The following is a 24075-nucleotide window of genomic DNA, read 5'->3' on the forward strand; positions in this document are numbered from 1 at the left end:
TTTTTACAAAGAAAACGGCAAAAAAAAATAAAAAAAAAATAAAATAAAATCAAAAGAAAATTATCATACGATTATAAACACAAATAATATTTTTGGAGTCTTTTTTTATTTTATCTGGGGGGGATTTCTGAAAAATGAGACCAATTTTTTTGCAATTAGTCCACAGTATGTGTAAATGGTGAGCTTTTAAATTTGAGCGTGAATAAATGCGTGCGGCATCAGAATTAAAACATGACTATTTTATGACAAAATACTTTTGGGAAGTTGACTCCACCTAAACGTATTTTAAACAGCATTTTACTAATTCTTTTGTCTTTAGCATACATGCAAAAAAAACATTTTTTTTGTTTTTTTGTTTTTTTTGCAGAAATCATGCAGAAACCACATGGAATATTCCTACTTTTATAAATTAATTTGTCAGACCACAGGACCAAATAAAATGAACTACTAAGCAAATAGATGATAAAAAAAAAGGAAAAACCACTCACAAAAGCATTAGAAGACAACAAGGTTGATTACTAGGTTTTGAAACAGAACTGTAATGTGTTTCGGAGAGGTAAAATTGTTCCTACCCATTAGACCCATTAGTGCGGATAGAAAAAGAGAGATAGAGATATGCATAATAGTCCCGAGGCAAAGAAGTGTATTTGTGTGTGTTCCGCTGAGTCGGCCGTGAGTGACAGGGTGGCTGATTGTGTTTGAAACAGGCACATTCGCCAGCAAACCCCAGTTGTGCCACACACTCGGCTCCCACGCCACTGTGTGCGTGTGTCTGTGTGTGTTTACTAAATGAGAGCTGGGAAAACACAGACAGCCCAGGTCGCCGTTCACCGCAAGGTTGTCATGGCAGCACATTTCTTGTTTTAGCCATCACACAAATGCACACACAGCCGTACAGAGTGACTAATTTCTACGACATCCACCGCTACACATGTGTGAGAAAACACCAGCCAGCTGTTCACTTGTTTCGGTAGAAACAGAAAACAGATTTCAGTACATTTTATTTCACAAACAGTAACACCAGAAGTGATTTTTGACTCGTAACCTTAGGAAAAGGAATCCTGCTCAAGTTCGGATAAAATAAAAAATAAACCTTAAGTATCACTTAAAGGGGTCATATTTAGGAAAATGGGTTATTGCTATTTTGAGTTAGATGTACGAAATTAACGAGTTGTCCCTAAACTGTTGCAATGCTCGCATCTGGTGTAAACAAAGTGTGAAGGTCAGGCAGAGGGTGGAAAATGGTCACATTAAACTAAATAATAAAATGTTTTTTGGTGCAAGAAATCGAGACTAACATTGTAAGTGAAAAGTGGGAAAATGCTACAAAGGTATAGAGCATTTCACGATTTTGGGAGTACCAGTTTCACCAAACTCTTCACTAAAATCTCTTCTTTCCTACCTGTGAGAATGCGATTCCAAATGTTACTCCAGCGATAATGCCCATGTTAGTCTCAATAAAGGATGTCACTAGTTTGTAGCAGCCCTGAGAAATGAAAAACATGTTTTAAATAGATGGAAATGAAAACAGCAAGCATGTGTGTTTGTTTGTGTGAGTGAGTGTGTGTGTGTTACCTGTTGGTGGACTTTAGTGACTGCTATGGTGGTGTTCCTCAGGTCTGAGATGTTGCAGTCGGAAATGTTGGCACAGCAGCTGGGTGGAATTCCATTGACAGGGAAATAAACGCTGGAGAACCAGCTAGTGTAGTTCAGAACGCCACAACAACGCAACTAAGGACAAAGAGAGTAAGTTATTTTTGCAAGGTCTGATAAGCTTTTTACTGAAAATGTCATACAACTGAATAGCACCATTTTTGGTAAAACGTGCTTATAAAGTGGTAAAACAAATTAACAAGATATTATATTTATATGGTTTGTAAAGCATTTTTATTTAACGTTTTTCTTTAAAAGGTACATTGCAAGGGGGCCTGGGTAGCTCAGCGAGTAAAGACGCTGACCACCACCCCTGGAGTTGTAAGTTCGAATCCAGGGCGTGCTGAGTGACTCCAGCCAGGTCTCCTAAGCAACCAAATTGGCCCGGTTGCTAGAGAGGGTAGAGTCACATGGGGTAACCTCCTCGTGGTCGCTATAATGTGGTTGTCGCTCTCGGTGGGGCGCGTGGCGAGTTGTGCGTGGATGCCGCGGAGAATGCCGTGAAGCCTCCACACGCGGTAACGCGCTCAACAAACCACGTGATAAGATGCACGGATTGACGGACTCAGATGCGGAGGCAACAGATTCATCATCCGTCACCCGGATTGAGTCACTACGCCACCATAAGGACTTAGAGCGCATTGGGAATTGGGCATTCCAAATTGGGGAGAAAAAGGGGAATACACTGCAAAGGATTTCTTGTTAAATTTTTTGTTAGAAAATCAGTTACTTTTTGTTCAAAACGCTGTTCTTGCCATAACCTTGATTCGCTACGGTAAGTCTATAACAATTACTTTACATTCTGAGAGTTGTGAAGTTCGATTAGGTGGAAACTTTCAGGCTTCCATCATTCATACACTAAATAGCATTTCTCATTACATTTTTTGTTCAGAACCATGTTCTCGTCTTAGGTAATCCAACAGTAATGATTTACTTTCAGAGTTGTCGGCTTCAATTTAGCTGGAAATTTCAGGCTTTCGTCATTTGTACACTTTGAAGGTACACTGCAAAGACGTTCTTGTTTAATTTTTTGTTCGAAAACCGCATAATCTTTGATAAAACGGTGTTCTTGCCTTACCCGAGTCACTACAGTAAGTGTATAGTATTGATTTTATGCTCAGAGCTGTCAAGTTTGATTTGGTGGGAACTTTCAGGCAAACGTCATTCGTACACTACAAGGGAATTCTAGTTAAATTTTTTTGTCAGAAAACTACGTAACTTTTATTCAAAACTTTTTTGTGAGAAAACTGTGTTCTTGCTTTACCGGAGTCACTACGGTAAGCCTACAGTAATGATTTACATTCAGAGCTGTCGGGTTCTGTCATTCGTAAACTACAAAAGGTGCACTATGAAGGATTTCTCTTTTCATTTTTTGTTAGAATACTATGTAACTTTTTGTTCAAAAGCACAAAGCCTTACCGTGAGTCACTACGGTGAGCATACAATAACGGTTTTACATTCAGAGCTGTCGGGGTTGATTTGATGGGAAATTTCAGGCTTCCATCATTCGCACACTATGAAGAATTTCTCTTATTTTTTTGTTAGAAAACCATGTAACTTTTTGTTCAAAACCATGTTCTTGCCTCAGCCGAGTGACTATGGTAAGCCTACAATAATGATTTACATACATAGATATCAGGTTTGATTTGGTGGGAAATTTGAGGCTTCCGTCGTTCGTACACTACATTGGATTTCGCTTTTATTTTTTGTTTTGAAACCACATAACTTTTTGTTCAAAACTGCGTTCGTGTCTTACCCGAGTCACTGCGGTAAGCTTATAGTAATGATTTACATTCAGAGTTGTCGGCTTTACAATGCTGTTCTTGCCTTACCGCAGCGCAGTTCTAGCGGGAAGACTAGCAGCTGTACATCATCACACCATTAGCTTAGGTAACTCCTAGCCAATCACATGTAAGCCATTGCTTTAGAAGTCTGCTCACAATCTATCACATTGCGTTTCAGTTGTCCTAACACGGCAACCTCCACCACCCCACCGCCACCAGTTGAGTCCCGTCCTGCACGGGGGTAGGCTCCTCACCCCTGCCTCCTATCTCCGGCAGGATATGACGGCTCTGAGTACAACTTCTTCGGACTGCCAGACGGGGCTTACTCCAAAGAGAGACATTACATTTCTGTTTTATATTCATCAAATAAATGTCATCTTAAATTTCACTCAAGTCTGCGAGTCTTCCTGATAAAAGTGTATAGTAATGATTTTATGTTCTGAGTTGTCAAGTTCGATTTAGTGGGAACTTTCAGGCTTCCGTAATTCGCATACTACAAAAGGTACACTACGAAGGATTTCTCTTTAAATTTTTGTTTGAAAACCATGTATGAAGGTTTATTTTTTTGGGGTTCAAAACCGTGTTCTTGCCTTACCCGAGTCACTATGGTAAGAGTATAGTAATGATTATATATTGTGAGCTGTCGGGTTCAATTTGGCGGGAAATTTCAAGCTAACTTCTTTCGTACACTACGAAGAGTGTTAGAAAACCACATAACTTTTTGTTTAGAACTTTTTTGAGAGAAAATTCATTCAGAACCATGTTCTTGCCTTACTCGAGTCACTACGGTAAGCCTACAATAATGATTTACATTCAGAGCTGTCGGGTTAGATTTGGTGGAAAATTTCAGGCTTCCAGCATTCGTACACTACAAAGGTGTACTACGAAGAAGTTTTCTTTTAATTTTTTTATTAAAAAACCATGGAACTTGTTTTTCAAAAGCCTTATTTTAAGTCACTACGGTAAGCCTACAATAATGATTTGACATTCAGAGCTGTTGGGTTCAATTTGGTGGGAAGTTTCAGGTTTCCGTCATTCGTCGCCAAAAAACGAATTTGCAAATACAGCAGTGTTTCCATCCCATTTTTTAAAATTGGGACAAAAAATAGAAATGAAAATGGAATTTAAAGCCACCGAGGCTCTTATATATATATATATATATATATATAAATAATAGAGTACTTGTGGTTTAGAGTGCACAAGAAAAAAAAAACGCTCTGACGAACTTCATGTTTGCTAGCATTCAGTGGCAGATGCCTTATATCTGGGTGCAAAAGCTTGTTACAATTCTGGAAGGTAATAATAGACAATTGTTTTGAGGACAGGCTTTGTGTTAAGCATTTCAGACTAATCAGAGCAACATTTCAAATGCTATGCGATGATACTGATGATATTATTAATGACTTGTTGATGGCTTTTTGATGCACATCTATAGTCCTAAATAAATTCTATAGGTATATATTTGGTAAATGTGTTTCCATCGTAGTTTATGCGCACATCTTCTAATCGAATAATAAATGCATCCACGTCATGCGATCGTATATTTTGTTTCTATGCACATTTTGGAGATCTTATTCGCTTCTTTGTGTCTACAAACAGCATTTTTTATGCAATATTCCAACATTTGCATAGAAACACATGGACTCTTGGTATAGCTAGCAAAATAAAACGTGTAATTTTATGTTTCAACCACAGATGTTGATAGAGAGCACAGAATTTTATAATTTTAGTTTACAATTTTATAGAAGCGTTCGGGTCATTTTTGACCCAGTAGAGGTAAATCATAATTATTTTAATACCACATAGTTTTTCGTACGGGAACCAAACTTTTTGACTTTGTCAAGTCTATGAAAATTATTTTTATTATTATTATTTTATTTTATCTTATTTTTATTTTTTTTAATTTTTAGAAGAAATTAAGAGTTATAACCATTTTTATAAAATGTTTACATCTTTTGCATTCCTGGGTCAATTTTGACCCGGCCATCAATTGTGGCTTTATACATGATATTATGCATATATTTTCGCACATTTATGATTTCAATATTTCTTAAAAATACTTTACTTAGCGTCTTTCCCATACTCTAACGTACAGATGTTGTGTATTACTAGAAATTCTCATTTTGAATACTACATAATAACATTTATATTTTTTAGTTAACATGCCAAAAATATAGATCTTTTTACATGTATGAACAGCTAAGAAGTTAACAATGAGCTACAATTTGATTTTTGATGAAAACAATTCGATTATAAATGTTTTATAAGCTTAAAACTCCGCCGGGTCAAAACTGACCCATGAATGCAAAAGGTGTAAGCAGGTTTGAATGCAGTAGGAGGGTTAAAGTGGTGTATTATTTTAGCTGTAAAGTTGTTTAAATCGTCGTTTTTGCGGGATAACAGGGTTTACAGCATTATGTCATCAAATTGGATATAACTTTACACAGAAAAGGTTAGTAAGTGATTTTATCACACTAATATCATGTTAACACACATTTGTTTACATCTTGTGGCTATACTTTTGAAAAGAAAGTGAGTATTTTAACTAATTTCAACATTATGCCACAAATGCTGTCGACAACCCCTCCCCTCCAGCCACATGTCATATGGACACCATATCAAGTCCCACCCTACATTTCTCTTTCACTTTGCATTAGATACATTGCATTAAATAGATTTCTGGGTCTCTCAAAAACCATTGTCAGTGATTTTTCGTAAAATTTCAATCTGAATTGTGTCTTTTTTATCTTTCTGAACACTCCAAGCACACACATCTCTATGGTGAAAGTTGATCAGAGTTTGAACTCACATTCCTCTGGACATTATCCACAGCAATGCTTCGCTCATCCTGAGCGTTATAGTTTTGCACGGCCTCATTGTATGTCCTTAGAAAGGTGCCTTTGATCTGAGAGAACACACACATACACATACACGCATACACACACACACACACACACACACACACCATCAGATATCACCAAAACAAGCTCTCCTAGTGTGAGACAGATGGAGAGCTCCGAAATGCATTATGGGTCATATGCACATGTCTCACCTCATGACGGAAAACAAACCCTGAGATGCCAGCAATCAGTTCTGCCAGGAAAACCAGAGACAGGAACATGGTATACTGAAGAGACAGAGAGTTTAAATGTGATGTCTATAAATGTTTACATATGCAGGAAATCTTGCTATTCACATGTTTGTCTCTCTCTCACCAGCTTGAGCATCCATGGGCTCCCACGGCAAGTGGCGAAGCATCCAAACAGTCCGAACACGATGATGGTAGTCCCGGTTCCGATGAGCACAAATGGGGCATTTGTGGAGTTTTCAGCAATCAGAGAGATATACGGACCCAAAATGAACTTCCCCCATAGTCCCACTGCCAACAGGATTGCCCCCGTGATCTAGAAAGAAAGAAAGTGAGAGGAAATATCGTAAAATGCACTAAAAACACTTGCTGGCCTAGTACGTCATTATTTATATGTCTTTGCTGGCACCTAGTGGACAACACATGAACATACCCGAACAATTCACTAACAATTAAGAGCATGAAAACATCTTTTTCTATACAATGACGTAAATGATAAATATATGTAACACTAGACTATATGTCATAAATCCTTTGGATTGCGCAGAAAGGGATGAGATATTATTTAAGAGGTCACAGGGAAGATAAACAAAGAAATATGTTAAACCTTTATTACTCAGAATGACGTAACAATGTCACCCGTTTCATTTGCTGTTTTGGGAATAATTTAAAGTGCAACTTACAGTGCATGTTTAGCATAATTAATACAGCAAATGAAATGGCTACTCATGTATGTAACTCAACAGCAATAATAATAATAATCATAAATAGAAATGACCAGTATCTTAACCTTCTTTTCCAGTTAAAATATCTAAACATCCTCTATACAACATAAATCAAAGCTGTAGCAAGTCTTGGATTGGCACATTTTCCCACTTGTTCAAAGCACAGCCCTCACTAAATTATTTCTTAAATCAATTATAATTAAGTTATATAATTTATTTTATATAATTAATCAAATGAACAGTCATTTATTTTGCAGTACAGTCACATCTGTATGTTTGTACCAGGAAACTAAAACACAAACAGAAAGTCAGTTTGTCGTGTTATCCAGCAGAGCGCACTGCTGCATTTTTCCATCACTAGACTCTATGAAACACTGGACTGATTGTAGAATGGGGTGATTTCATGTAATATATGATCTGCACATCAGACGGTGAATATTTATTTCAACCCTTCTTACTAAAAATAAATAAATGTACTACAATGTAAATAAGTAGTAATGAGAACCAAAATTAACGTGCGATTTGTAAAGTCTGAGGTGGCGCAGCACACCATAATTTAAAAGAACAAACGAAAAGGTAACAAAACAACTGAATTAGCCCACCGGAAAACAAAATTAAGACACGATATAAAATGGCAAAATAAAAAATGTAAATAATCTAGATTTGTCTACTTTTAGACCTAGACAGTTAAAATGATTTAGCTTACAAAAAAATACCATGTCTTTGTACATATACCATGGTAATACCATGTTTTTGGACATATACCGTGGTATTACAATGTTTTTTGCACACATACCATGTTAATACCATGTTTTTTGGACAGTCACCATGGTACTACCATGTTGTTTGACATATACCATGGTAATACCATGTTATTTGGACATATACCATGGTACTACCATGTTTTTGGACATATACCATGGTAATACCATGTTTTTGGACATATACCATGGTAATACCATGTTGTTTGGACATATACCATGGTAATACCATGTTGTTTGGACATATACCATGGTAATACCATGTTGTTTGGACATATACCATGGTATTACCATGTTTTTGGACATAGTCACCATGGTACTACCATGTTGTTTGGACATAGTCACCATGGTACTACCATGTATTTGGACATAGTCACCATGGTATTACCATGTTGTTTGGACATATACCATGGTAATACCATGTTGTTTGGACATATACCATGGTAATACCATGTTGTTTGGACATATACCATGGTACTACCATGTTTTTGGACATATACCATGGTACTACCATGTTTTTGGACATATACCATGGTACTACCATGTTTTTGGACATAGTCACCATGGTATTACCATGTTTTTTGCACACATACCATGTTAATACCATGTTTTTTGGACATTTACCATGGTATTACCATGTTTTTGGACATAGTCACCATGGTATTACCATGTTTTTGGACATAGTCACCATGGTAATACCATGTTGTTTGGACATATACCATGGTACTACCATGTTTTTGGACATATACCATGGTACTACCATGTTTTTTGGACATAGTCACCATGGTACTACCATGTTTTTTGACATATACCATGGTAATACCATGTTGTTTGGACATATACCATGGTATTATCATGTTTTTGGACATAGTCACCATGGTGCTACCATGTTTTTGGACATATACCATGGTACTACCATGTTTTTGGACATATACCATGGTAATACCATGTTTTTGGACATATACCATGGTAATACCATGTTTTTGGGACATATACCATGGTATTACCATGTTTTTGGACAATCACCATGGTATTACCATGTTTTTTGGACATTTAATATTGTAATACTATGTTTTTTGGACAAATACCATGGTATTACAATGTTTTTGGACATAGTACCATGGTAATACCATGTTTTTGTACATATAACATACCATGGCAATACCACATATACAGTTGAAGTCAGAAGTTTACATACACCTTAGCCAAATATATTTAAACTACGTTCATCTCTAGGAGACAGAATGCATCTCCTTCCTGAGCGGTATGATGGCTGCGTTGTCCCATGGTGTTTATACTTGCGTACTATTGTTTGTACAGATGAACGTGGTTCCTTCAGGCGTTTGGAAATTGCTCCCAAGCATGAACCAGGATTGTGGAGGTCCATAATTTTTTTTTCTGAGGTCTTGGCTGATTTCTTTTGATTTTCCCATGATGTCAAGCAAAGAGGCACTGAGTTTGAAGGTAGGCCTTAAAATACATCAACAGGTACACCTCCAGTTGACTCCAATTAGCCTATCAGAAGCTAATTGGCTAATTGTCTAAAGGCTTGACATCATTTTATGGAATTTTCCAAGCTGCTTAAAGGCACAGTTAACTTAGTGTATGTAAACTTCTGACCCACTGGAATTGTGATATAGTCAATTAAAAGTGAAACAATCTGTCTGTAAACAGTTGTTGGAAAAATTACTCATGTCATGCACAAAGTAGATGTCCTAAATGACTTACCAAAACTATAGTTTGCTAATATAAAGTCTGTGGAGTGGTTAAAAAAAATTTGTTTTAATGACTTCAACCTAAATGTATGTAAACTATGTAAATATATTTCAAAGTACCATGGTATTAAAATTTGATACCATTACTGTAACGTGGTACTTCCACAGTAGTTTTTCATGGGTTGTCGATGGAACTCTCAATTAAACCCTTCTTGTTAATTAAATATCAAACAAATAATTTAAAACCAGTAAACATAAACATTTATCTTCTGAAAGCTCTGACTCTCAAGAGAAGCAACAGTTTGCAGAGGGGCTGATGTGTAGAAAACTGGGTTAAATCAATTCAGTTCTCAGGCTTTAGCATTTCCCCCAGTGTTAATGAAGTTTTTATGAGCAGTCTGGAGGACAGTGTGGCCTGCGGGTAGAAGTCGCCTTTGGTTGCTTGTATTGCACTAGTTTTGCTGGCTGGTTGACAGGTTACAGATTGAACACGATGGACAGAACACAGATCAGCACGTATGAGTGACAACAAGACATTTCTGCATGTATTATTCATCCAAGAGCTTATTTTACAGAACATTTAGAGCAAGAGCACTTGATTTTTAGCTTTTATAACCTACTCTATGTAATGTAGACACTAGAGATAAACTGATATATCAGTTTTGCAATTAATTTATGCTGATAATTTCCTCTGTGGCTGGCACTGGAGATTCTACCGTTAGAACGGCTTAAGGCCCTGGTATACTTCGTTTTTTCTGCGTTCCGTATCGGATCACGCCCGATCAAATGCGTTGCTTTTTAAAGTATACCCTTTTGTCCACAAGCGAATACGAACGCGTTCGACGCATGAACATTAAAACTGCTCTGTGATACTCTTTTAGTACAATCAATGGCTGGCTCATGCGCTGACAATGTGCACTTTATGGACAATGTGGACTGTGCGCATGTCGAGAAAATCTGGGCTGTGCATGGACAGTCCGCGCTAATGAATGAAATTTGCGTCATGCATACCAAGCGTGGAGTGATCAGCAACGCAGACAACCAAAGTATACTTTGGGATTAAGTTCTACAGGGGAAATAAAAACAATCACTGACACCTTGTGGGGATTTGCTGTCTAAATCTTTCGTTATTGACAATATTCATAATTTTTTTATCCTCACTTCAATGCATATTTTGTAATTTTGATCAGATAATCAAGTGTTCTAAATTGAACCAAAAGCATGCAAAAAAAATTGCAACTGGAAATCTGGAAAACGTCCCCAGGCAGCACGTGTCATGTCACCGATGTGAATAATAATAAAACCTTATTCCTCATTAAACCTCACCTGGTGAAATACACTCACCGGCCACTTTATTAGGTACACCAGTACATCTACTTATTCATGCAATTATCTAATCAGCCAATCATGTGGCAGCAGTGTAATGTATAAAATCATGCAGATATGGGTCAGGAGCTTCAGTTAATGTTCACATGAACCATCAGAATGGGGAAAAAAAAGTGATCTCAGTGATTTTGACCATGGCATGATTGTTGGTGCCAGATGGGCTGGTTTGAGTATTTCTGTAACTGATGATCTCCTGGGATCTTCACGTGCAACAGTCTCGAGAGTGTATAGAGAATGGTGTGAAAAATAACCAGTGAGCGGCAGTTCTGTAGGCAAAAACGCCTTGTTAATGAGAGAGGTCAATGAAGAATGGCCAGACTGCTTCGAGCTGATAGAAAGGCTACGGTAACTCAGGTTTTACGTCACATCAGCAGGGGTCAGTCAGCACGTCTAAAAATCCTAGCAAGCAGCGCAGCCACATAATACGAATAGTTCATACAGGACGTGTTGTTGACAGAAGGACTACTTTTGACTTGACACAGCGTCCTAAAAATTACACATATGCACATAGATGACAGCTAAAAATAGTGCAGACGGAGCACAAGAACGCGTGTTATGACAGATTGACAAACTCAATTGCAAAATGTATCACTTTTGACTTCAGGCTTTATTTTGGGGACCTTTCTAAGCAAATATTGATATATTAATTGTGATTAATTTGATTAATTAATCAGCATGTCATGTATGAAATGTTAATTGATTCACAGCCTTACTAATAACATAACGATGTTCCATTAATGTTATTTTAACGCATGTTCTTAACCTTTAGATAACGTCAGCCAAAGTTTTTTAAACACTGCTTTAAATAGGTATCTCTATCGCCCCCTTGAGTGCTGAAGTTTGTTCACACAACAGTTACGCACAGACCGCATGCTTGCAATGTGTTAGCGACGTGTCTGCGTTTGTGTAAGGTTAGGTATGTTTCTGACCTTGGACTAACATCCATGCAACCAAGATGAATAATAGTGTGCAGTATTGTGTATGAATATTTGCAAGCAATGCTACCCACAGTAAAACATTCATAAATACAGAAGTTTTAATGTAAATTCAACAGTCAACTCAGAGCAGTACATAATCTCTTTTTTTAAAATGCACAGTCAGTTTGAGCCACCTCTAAAGGACTCATCTTTCTCAGGGATGTGCTAATGAAGTTTTGAGAGTGGGAGAGAGTTTCATCCACTCTACTAATCAATGGTACCGCCATGTTGTCATTCAGACCATGTCCACCATAGTATTGAGGACACAAAGTCCTGCCCCAATCTCACGCTGAGAAAAAGAAAGAGACAGAGAGAGAAAAGGAGAAAGAGTGTGCAGATGGTGACTCATTAGGGATCCAAGAAAAAGAGAGAGAGGATCAGCTCTAACTTTGAGTAAAGAAAAAATAAAGTGATAAGAACTTTGAAATCCAGAGAGTCGGAAGATGAGAGAAGATACAGACATGAGCATACAGAGGATGTAATGCTCGTCTTTGAAAGACAGCTTTTCCCTATTTTATTTTAAGCTGGAAAACAAGATGTTTTTGGAGGCATGGAGATATAGTATAGCTGCATTTCGGAACATGTATTAATGCAATATTCTGATGTTTCACATTAAATTCACAATTGGATGGATTCTTTAAGGATTGGATTCAGCACTATTTGCCTGCCCTATTAAAGGTTGTGCTGTTATTGCCCCCCAGGGGTATCGCTAAATATAAATGGCATCCAAGGCTTAGCCTGTAAGTGCCATATCATAATGCAAAGCTACCTATGAGTGTTAACAATAGGGCTGTCGATTTAACACGCTAATTCAGTGCGATTAATTATATAAAAAATAACACGTTAAAAAAATTAACAATTAATCATGTCCCCGGACCGTAGTTAGGAAGATTCCTGATCAATTCAAGTTTGAAGTACCACCAGTTTTCTCCAGGGGGCAGTAAGCGAAACATCAGCTGTATAGGCAACTCGCAGCTTATACAGAGAACAAACCAACACTTCAGCAGACAGGACAACACGACGACATGATTTTGCATTCAAAACACAGCTTGATGGAGCGCATATCCGAATTTAGGGATGTCAAGATGGGTTTTTCTAAGTATTAAACAACATTTCATTGACCTAAAAATGGTATGTTTATAACATGATGCTACAAAAGCATCTGTTTATATATATTATTTGTAATTATTTAAATATAACTATTTATAATAATTTCATCATTATATATTAAATTATTGTTATTAGGCTTGTTATTGTTATTTGGCTTTCTCAGAAAATATTTATATGCGATTAATTCGATTAATTAGTTGGCACACAAATGTAATTAATTCAATTAAAAATTTGAATCGTTTGACAGCCCTAGTTAATAATTGAACCAGAGTTACATTTTTTTCAGGATTTTTTATTCTGCTATTTTTTTTTCCTTTTTCTCCCCAATTTGGAATGCCCAATTCCCAATGCGCTCTAAGTCCTCGTGGTGGCGTAGTGACTCGCCTCAATCCGGGTGGCGGAGGACGAATCTCAGTTGCCTCCGCGTCTGAGACCGTCAATCCGCGCATCTTATCACGTGGCTTGTTGAGCGCGTTACCACGGAGACCTAGTGCGTGTGGAGGCTCCACGCTATTCTCTGCGGCATCCATGCACAACTCACCACGCGCCCCACCGAGAGCGAGAACCACATTATAGCGACCACGAGGAGGTTACCCATGTGACTGTACCCTCCCTAGCAACCAGGCCAATTTGGCTGCTTAGGAGACCTGGCTGGAGTCACTCAGCACGCCCTGGATTCAAACTCACGACTCCAGGAGTGGTAGTCTTTTATTCTGCTATTAAAATGTGCACAAAATGATTTTTTGCTGATTTATAAACTTTTAAACAGGTAAAAATATATAGTATTTTTCAGAAATATGTTTAAAATGAGACTAGTTATGTTAGTCTTAGAGATGCTGTTTGTAAATAGCACATTTCTACAATGACAACGGAAACTGAAAACTTTTGCTCTTGTGTGATGCTGCACCTACTACGCTAGGTGCACCTTTAATGCTCCCAACAAGGTACAAATTTTGAATCAAACTTAAAGATTAATTCATTTGTAGTGAATCCTCCCCTAAATGGTGTTGAATGGATAGACAGCATGACTCTACAAAGCAGAGTAGAAGAAATTCAGAGCATTTTTTTTTTTCACTTGGGGAATGGATTAAATAAATAAAGAGAAATAAAGAAGCCATCCGCTGTCCATACATCATGATGCAAAACTAGACAAGAGGAACAGAACTTGCGTTTCTTACAAAAACGTTGGCAGAAGAAAATGTTTTATTGAGCAGAAGGGTATAAATTATTCAACAGTATGTCTGTCATACCCTCTCTCCATCTCTGTCTATCTTAGCCAGGGGTCTGTTAAACAAGGACATTGCTGCACGTCCAAAAATCTTTCACTTAACAAAACCCAACTCATAAACCGCTAAAACAATGCGCTAAACTTTAAACAATACAATCACACAGGCTCTTATTTAAATTTGGTCATTCAACCAGTATACATTTTTTAATGGCCAGTGCTGATCTCTAAAAAGTAGGCTTGCTGATGATGATATAATACTGATAAATGTACTCTATATACTAATACTCTATACTAATACTCTAAAGTAACGTGTGTTTCAAGAATGCAGCGGAGCTATTGCTTCTTTGTTAGTGCACATGGTTTGACACATTGCGCCATGGTGCTCAAGTGGGAAATATAAGTTTGAATCTGGCTTGCAACATATCCAAATCACACCAAAATTTCTTGTCCTCTACTATTTCATAAATAAAAGCAGCAATAAAGGGCCATTCAGCAGTAGGTCTGGAAATGACAAAAGCCGTCCAATATTAAACTGAATCTTAGGCACATTTCACTCCCAATGGCATCTGCATTTGTCCTATAATTTTTTCAAATAATTCACAAATTGATGCAGCTCAGCAGCGTTCATCTTTGATATGTCAGTGATGCCTCTTGAATTACAGACAATCTAGAGCTTAAATACAAAAACGTTTTTCGGTAAACATCAAGAATCAGAGAGCAATGCCTGGTATTTTGACCAGTTGTAATTTTCTGCAAATAAATGCTCTAAATGACAATATTTGTATTTGGAATTTGGGAGAAAGGTTGTCAGTACTTTATAGAATAAAACAAAAATGTTTATTTTACTCAAACACATACCTATAAAGAGTAAAATCCAGAGAAACTGATCATTTTGCAGTGGTCTCTTCATTTTTTCCAGTGCTGTATTTATAAAGAGAAAAAGTGAGCGAGAGAGATGCTGATGGACTGCACAGCTGCTGCAGACAGGAAGTGGCTGTTGTCCATTTTACTGAGCACACTGTGCATCTGGAGCAAGGGCGAGTCACGCCAGCTCCAAACATCACCATGGACAGAGAGGATAGAGTAGAAGAATAAAGAGAGGAGTGCTTTTATGAAAAAGAGAAAACGAGGGAAAACAAGAGAGTGCCAGAGAAAAGCGATCCTGTTCTTTATATTTCAAATATCTGATCAAATCCGGTGTTGTTCTGTGGCCTTGAATTCAACTAAAAGAGAACAAGCCTGTGTGTTTACCAGTGCTGCAAACAATTGCTGGCATTGAAATCACTAAGCCCAAATCTTTTAAATTACTGACCCCAAATCTTTTAAATTACTGACCCCAAATCATCAAACTCACTGACCCCAAATCCATGAAATCACTGACCCCAAATCCATGAAATCACTGACCCCAAATCCATGAAATCACTGACCCCAAATTTTTTTTAAGTTACTTACCCCAAATCTTGAAATCACTGACCCCAAATCTATGAAATCACTGACCCCAAATTTTTTTTTAAGTTACTTACCCCAAATCTTTGAAATCACTGACCCCAAATCTATGAAATCACTGACCCCAAATTTTTTTTAAGTTACTTACCCCAAATCTATGAAATTACTGACCCCAAATCACTGAAATCACTGACCCCAAATCTTTGAAATTACTGACCCCAAATTTTGAAATTACTGACCCCAAATCTTTGAAATCACTGACCCCAAATCACTGAAATCACTGACCCCAAATCTATGAAATCACTGACCCCAAATCTATGAAATTACTGACCCCAAATCTTTGAAATTACTGACCCCAAATCTTTGTAATAATTGAACCCAAATCACTGAAATCACTAACCCAAAATTAGTGATTTCAAATCATTATCATCACATAGCCAAATCACTGAAATCACTGACCCCAAATCTTTGAAATCACTGACCCCAAATCAATGTAATCACTGACCATAAATTATTGTTTTCACTGACCACATATCTTTGAAATAACTGAACCTAAATTGTTGAAGCTACTGACCCCAAAGTTGTTGAAATCCCTGCTCCAAATTACTGAAATAACTGATCTCAAATTGTTGGAAACACTAACACCAAATGGTTAAAGGGATAGTTCACCCAAAAATTCTCTCATCATTTACTCACTCTCATGCCATCCCAGATATGTCACTTTCTGTCTTCTGCTGAACACAAACAAAGATTTTTAGAAGAATATCTCAGCTCTGTAGGCCCATACAATGCAAGTGAATGGGTACCAAAATTTGGAAGCTCCAAAAAGCACATAAAGACAGTGTAAAAGTAACTGTAAGACTCCAGTGGTTTAATCCATGTCTTCAGAAGTGTTTTGATAGGTGTGGTGAGAAACAGATAAAAATTCAAGCCCATTTTACTTTACATTATCCTTCCTGCCCAGTAGGTGCCGATATGCAAGAAGAATGTGAATCGCCAAAAACAAAATAATATTTTTTAAATATTCTTAGAAGACTTGAATACTTTTCTCACAATATATTTTCTCAACCACACCTATCATATCGCTTCTGAAGACATGGATTAAACCACTGAAGTCTTATGGATTGCTTTTATGCTGCTTTATGTGCTTTTTGGTACCCATTGACTTGCATTGTGAGGACCAACATATCTGAAATCACTGACGTCAAAATTGTTGAAATCTCGAAGCACTGCAATCACTGATCCCAAATAATTTTAAAACACACTGCCAAATCATTGAAATCACTGAAACTAAAACCACACACATAAGCGAAGATGAGTTCGGTCCAAGCAATTGAACCAAGTGTGAAAGCACCCTAAATTCATACAGCCAAATTCCTCATCTCTGCACAGTCCAAAAACAGGCCAGTTCATCACCATAAAAAATGGAAAAACATCAAAAGCCAGGGGCTTCCACGAACAAGGCTCACAGCTAATAAAAGTCAGACGAGCCATAAATTAGTCCAAATTGCAAATGTTACAGCTCATGGCTGGTTGAGCACAGCAAACGTGCCCGTCCGTTGTCTTTTTTTCATATAAAATCCTTTTTATTTTTGACTTCTGTTACTAATAAATAAAATGATTTTCTGCAGTGCATGATTGTATGAATTCAGTTTGCAATAAAATAATATGAAGTCACTGTAAAGGGTGTGAACCACTGTGGATCTCTCTCTCTCCATTTCTCTCTTTGCTTATGAATTGCTGATACACGGACCTGCTGTCCGCAAGTAACAGGCTGTGTGAGATTAGACATCTGCACACATACGCAGACTCCCTGCACGGTTCCCAAACAACATGTGACATGACAAACATATTTGGTCTTTATCTGCCTCCCTCAAACACACACATTCTCTCTCTCTCTTCTAAACACAGATGGCGGCTCACGAGACAGCTGACCTGTGTATCAGAGTTTGCTGTTGTGGCACTTTCTCTCTCATATGGTCAAACTGAGACAGGCATTTGGCCGTACAGGGTGTCCAGAACAACAAATTTGCACACAGTCACACACTTCAGGTCTGAGTTTCATCCATGAGAAAAGATCCATGGTGAATAATGTCACTCTAGTGGACATTCAATTAGATTTAGTGAATGCACAATAGTACATTTCTAACAGCTAAAGGAGTCCAGATTATAAGCAGAACCTGAAAACTACATTGGACAAGTTTTCACCCATCCACAACACAATAACCATTTTTTCCTCACTGTTTCACACTTTTAGTTGCATTTGCTATGGTAATTTACTCATACTTAGGGTTAGGGATCCCTAACCTAAAGCGTTAAAATTTGGTGCGTAACTTTGTCCCATATGCAACAGTCATTAATGTTACCTCAAATCATGTGGCTTATAAAGATGAGGTTTGCTATTACTTTTTTAAGCAATCAGATAGATGATTTTCAATTGGCAGATGAAAAATTGGTGGAAAAATCCCATAGACCTCTATTGATGGAGGGACCCGAGTAGGGTTGCCAATTTTGAAGTTGTAAAATATGGGACACTCTCTCTGGAGTTGATGATGGGGGGGGGGGTGCTGGCTGACTTTTATAAACAACATCCACAGTTTTACCATGTTTTAGCACAATATGAAGACTTTTCAGACAGTCCATTACCCAACAAAGGCAAAATTTACAACCAATATCAAGGTTAAATTTTGTACGATTTCGCCGTGACGGCATCGGACTAGCATAAATACGAGCCAAATCGTGTCCCATGTTAATTCGATAAGAGACGCGTCATTTCATCTTTCAATACGGGGCAATCCCGTATTTAATGGGATGGGTGGCAACACTAGACCTGAGCCATATCCAAAGAAAAGCACAGGGACTTGCGAATGGGCTCTTCCATGATAAGGTCAAGGTAGACTGCGCTAAGTTTTGCGAATACGACACAATTTAAGTCTAATTTAAGTAGAAAGAAGGAGGTGTGTTTTCATTTAAATATGGTGCAGTGCAACTGTAGCGCATGTAGTTGTTAAGCTGAAACACAGGTGGTTATCAAATAAGTGCTAAATTGTGCTAAAATGGCACAATTGTTTACTCATTTTCAGCACTTGAAAAACACTATTCTAAACACAAATGGCTGGTCACCATCACATTAAGTAGAATAAAATGGCAGCAAGTTATACAGTTCTATTTCTTTCTATACGCGAGAGCATTGTTGTCTCGAGTGTTGGCTCAGATTGAGCCAGTAATTTTCCATTGTCTTCCACTTCATTGCTCTCTCTCTCTCTCTTTCGGCCATTAGAGCTCTGTATATCATCATGATGCACTGTGGCTTGCGGTAAGTGCTGTTTATCCTGAGAGCGGCAGTTAGATGGTCAACCATACATTTAACGTCCATCTACAGTTGTCAAGGGCCATTCAGCCTGATTCTCTCGCACTGTTTCCAAGAAACGTTACATGAAAGTTCACAGAAAAGAGGCAGAGAGAGAGAGAGTGAGTGGGCTAAAGAGACTCAGAATCTAGATGATAACATCTCACAGAAGCTAATGCATCAGAAAGGTCTGTCTCATTATTCTAAAGTCAACTGACGAGGAAATGGAGGCCGCCTCCAGGTTTAATCAGTACTACGTGTCCAAAATTGACTGTGTCTCTGGCAGTTAACTAAAATGGATGGACTGGCATCTTTGGTCAGACAAACGGATGGATGTGCATAACTACATATTTTCAAAATCAGCTAGTTGACTAATTAGTTGGAAAGAAGCTCTGTATAATTAATCTTGTTTGAAATTCACCAGACCCCAGTAAGTCAGATTTTTTAGAGGCCTCTCACACCGAAAGCGTAGTGTGCACAGAATTAAACAGTATCGAAACACCTTTGTAAAAAGGAACGTTTTTAAAAGTAAACTTAAAATAAAGAAAAAATAAAATAAATAAAAAAATCAGACGTTCCTACGCGAAACGCTGAAAATACAGCAGGAGGTACCTTAATGGTCAAAAACATCTGTCAAGTGCATGTTTATATATATAAATATTAGGGATGTCCTGATACCATTTTTTGGAGAACGAGTACGAGTACTAATACTTCATTCGCCAATACTGATACTTTTATTTTTTCAGTATTTTATCGTTAAAATGGTGTCTAAATAAATAAATACATACAAATTTTAATAAAATAAAACATATAGAACAATACATTTTAAACATAACGTTGTATTATTTTTTTTAAATGAATTGTCTTTCTACAGAACCTCATAGCACAATCCAAAATTGGAGTTATTTTTGTCAAAAAAAAAATGTGCTGCATAACAGAGCATCACAGATGTTGAGATATTGCTTATATATAATATAATTACTATTGATTTATTATTATAAGTAGCAGTATTACAGTGAATATTGCATTACTATACAGTAGTGATATATTTCTTTTGTACTTTTTTCCATTTAAATTGAGCTTTTGTTTTGGCGGGAGCTTCTATTTTGGAGTGAAGCCCTTTCCGTATCTGTGTTTTGACAGTAGTTTCTCACTTCCAGAAGAGCAGGTCGCTACGTGACCCCATGTGATTATTAAACTGCAAACGGCTGCTATTTAATATATATATATATAGTCTGTATGTGCCTCACACTACAAAGTGAATTAGCGCTTTAGCACAACACTGGCTCCACACATTCACAAGCGCTCACATTTGAAGCCCGCAGCAAATGCAAACTATATATTCATCATATTAAATTGCAGCCTTTGCAGTTTAATAATAACATTAGGACATAACATGGTTTTAACTTGTGCGGACCCATTTCCGATATCAGAATTGTGACATGCCTAATAAATGTATGATTGCAAAACAGTGCATATGGATGCAAAAACATTTACGGTGTGAACAGAGTTTACAAATGAAGTGTTTTTGTGTTCAAAAATGTAGACAAAGTGCATTAGAATAGAACAGAATTCAGGGGTCTTGAGACGCGTTGAACCATTTTTAACGTGACGCTCAACCTTAAAAACGCATCACTCATAGCGGGACATTCAAAAAACAGCGCAAGCCTCGACAAAATAGCCAATGATGTCTGTCTGAATATAACTGAGTGTAGCAGTGGTACTTTAAAGAGGAATAATTTAAAAATGCAACTTTTCCAAGAGGGTTTTACTGGGCAAACTGTTAGCTGTCAGCATGCTAATTAAAGCACTGCCACTAAAAATCTCAAAACTTTAAGAAACAATCTAGATAGGGGGCCTGGGTAGCTCAGTGAGTAAAGATGCTGACTACCACCCCTGGAGTTGCGAGTTTGAATCCAGGGCATGCTGAGTGACTCCAGCCAGGTCTCCTAAGCAACCAAATTGGCCTGGTTGCTAGGGAGGCTAGAGTCACATGGGGTAACCTCCTTGTGGTCACTATAATGTGGTTCTTGCTCTTGGTGGGGCGCGTGGCGAGTTGTGCGTGGATGCCGTGCAGAATAGCGTGAAGCCTCCACATGCGCTATGTCTCCGCAGTAGCACGCTCAACAAGCCACGTGATAAGATGCGCGGATTGATGGTCTCAGATGCAGGAAAAAAACTGAGATTCGTCCTCCGCCACCCGGATTGAGGCGAGTCACTATGCCACCACGAGGACTTAGAGCATATTGGGAATTAGGCATTCCAAACTGGGGAGAAAAAATATTGATAAACTAGTTGACCATCGTAATGCATCTCTGATGGAGAGGTGAACATGTAAAATTAAAGAGAAAACAGGCAGTGACTGACAATGACAAATAGCTTTCATCTAAATACAAGACTTGCCTTTCCAGAATGCATCTGTGTTTAATAGTGCAGGAAATGAGAACGGTAATGCTAATGGGGAAACCCTTCATTTCAGTCACCATGTCATTAAAACAAAGCTGAAGTAAAATACAGTGAAAACAGTCATTAGCTTAGTTTTGCAATTCTGTTTGGTGACACTAGTGGTGCAGAAATTTATTTCAGCTTTTCTTATTCAGTTCCTCTAGTTGAGGACTAGGATGAATGTTAAGCATTTCTGAAACAGTTACTGATGTAAAATGTAAAGTTTTGGGTGGGCAACCAGACAAGGAGTCTTCAACTTGTTGAGTCCTGGAGATGGTTTGCACATCATTGCTGAAGGGCTAACATGAGATGAATAAGTCGGCAAAACATGAAGGCATTAACACATGATTATGGTCAAGTGATTAAGGATAAAAATCTCCCATTTTCCCGCCAACAGTTATAAGATGAGAGTTTGATGGCATATGACGTCTCTTCGAAAGCCTGCGTTACGTGCAAACCTGATGCTACGTGCTGCTAGCACATAACAAACATTTAGCATCCCCCTTCCCCGAGCTTAAAGCTGCTAATTGCTAGGTCAGAACAAAGCACAAGCATCTAGCACCACAGCTCAATCTAGCAGCTAATAATAGCATCTCTTTCATTACCAGGCCTGTGTAAAACAGCCCAGTGTGTCAACTTGGAGATACGCTAGCAAAAGCGTATTCTCGCGGATTCCAGGACCTCAAGCCAGGAATCCCTGTCACCTTTAAATTCCACAACCACAAACTAATTAGGGATATTTCAGGAATGCAAACTCATTTTAGGTCGCATGACCTTTTTACCTCAAAGTGTTATTTCAACTGTGCTTATCAGAAGCTTGGTACTAACAGGGGTCTAAGAATAGTGGAGGGGACACATAAAACTTGTTAGCCATACTAGGATTACCACCTACCACTTAAACATTCATTTAGTCCAATGCCGATGCAAATGGTTTGGCTTCTGTTTGAAGAAAGCTAGAAGTACTAGTAATCGAATCACTTACGAATCAACATTTTGACTTTGATTTCCCAAAACATCATTAACCGATATGAGTGTTACCCTTCAGGAGAGATGTTCAGTACCAAACAAAATCAATGATGGGAGATTTGGCTGTGAAAATCCTTAATCGCATTTCCATGCCAGTCAAGTGACCCAGAACCAATCAGATTTCATTTTAATTTACTTTTAGTTCGATAGTGTTGTTTTGTTTCCAATGGGTCCTACCTTACTCAAGAGAGCTTGAATCGAGACTCAAAGCTACTGCCACACAGATAACTGCATTAATCCAACACTCCTTTAGCTTTTGTGTAGAACATCCTGTTTACAAAATCACAATGAGGGTTTGATGCAGATAATAGGAGGCAGGGATATTGTTTCCAGGGAGACACCACTAAAGGGCAACCCCGGGGAATTAATTGAGAGCGCAGGAGGTAAATCACATTCTACACCTGTTTGATTGATTTCCTTTTGATCAAGATTGACTTTTACCCATTTGCCTCCTAGTTTAAAGAGTTACGGAGAATGGATATATCAGATATCATGTAGCCTATTTACATTTTTCATTGGACACACGTACAAACACTTCGCTAATCTTCCCCACCTATCACCCAGGTATCATGGCTCACCACCTGCTGAGCTCAGAGCTCGAGCTTGTCTTCAGAAGCTTGCTTTAATAGGATTGCGGTCTGGATAATACCAACACAGCCGGTTAGAGAAAGGCTACGGAGCTGTGAAGACTTAATTCACAAGGACAGTGAAAGGATCCAATAGGGTGAGCCATACTGACCTACAGGACAACTCATAAGACTATATAACACTGCTAGATTATAAGATACACTAGACTTAGCCTAACTAGACTCCCTGGTTGGACAAGGAATGGCCGGATTCGAACCTGCGGCACACACATAAGCACCATGGACCATATGCGCACTAACCACTAGGCCATGTCTACTGACAAGAACTTCTTGAACTCCTCATGATGCAAATGTGGTCTTCTTCACAGTGAAATGGTATATAAATAATTCTCTGTTAGATTCTCTGTTAGGCATTCCAAAGGGAACAATACAATTAAGAAGAGAATTGAAAAACTAAATTTAACAAGCTTAAGGAGAAACAAACAGTGCACCAGAGCTAATCACCCACACACACTGCAGTACTTTACCCTCTCATTTCCATAATAACACCAAAGGCCATAGAGAAAACTGGATCAGGCGAGTCCAAGCTTGTAATGACCAAGCTTCCCATCTGCCAGTGCTAATAACACTGGCTCGAAGCAAAATAACTCTTGGGGGGCACCCCAAGAATCTCAAAATGAAACCAATTACTTGCACCACTATTACTCGTCGGTACTCCAAATAGCATCCACAAATTACTTGTACTTTGTATTGGCATTATAATTTCCTTTCCAAAAGATTAAACACAACTAACTA

General features: G+C 38.0%; 1 protein-coding gene across 1 annotated transcript in view; it reads right to left on the bottom strand.

Annotated features, from left to right (window-relative positions):
• LOC127438540 (tetraspanin-7-like) overlaps positions 1–24075 on the bottom strand; it is a 38353-nt gene that overhangs the window by 8132 nt on the left and 6146 nt on the right. The window contains exons 2-6 of the mRNA XM_051694183.1: positions 6653–6841; positions 6490–6564; positions 6247–6342; positions 1576–1731; positions 1403–1486 (exon numbers count right to left, since the gene is read on the bottom strand). Coding sequence (XP_051550143.1) covers positions 1403–1486; positions 1576–1731; positions 6247–6342; positions 6490–6564; positions 6653–6841 — 600 coding nt within the window. The remainder of the gene's footprint in view (positions 1–1402; positions 1487–1575; positions 1732–6246; positions 6343–6489; positions 6565–6652; positions 6842–24075) is intronic.

Source organism: Myxocyprinus asiaticus, chromosome 49 (genome assembly GCF_019703515.2).
Source record: "Myxocyprinus asiaticus isolate MX2 ecotype Aquarium Trade chromosome 49, UBuf_Myxa_2, whole genome shotgun sequence".
In the NCBI taxonomy this organism is placed as follows: Eukaryota; Metazoa; Chordata; class Actinopteri; order Cypriniformes; family Catostomidae; genus Myxocyprinus; species Myxocyprinus asiaticus.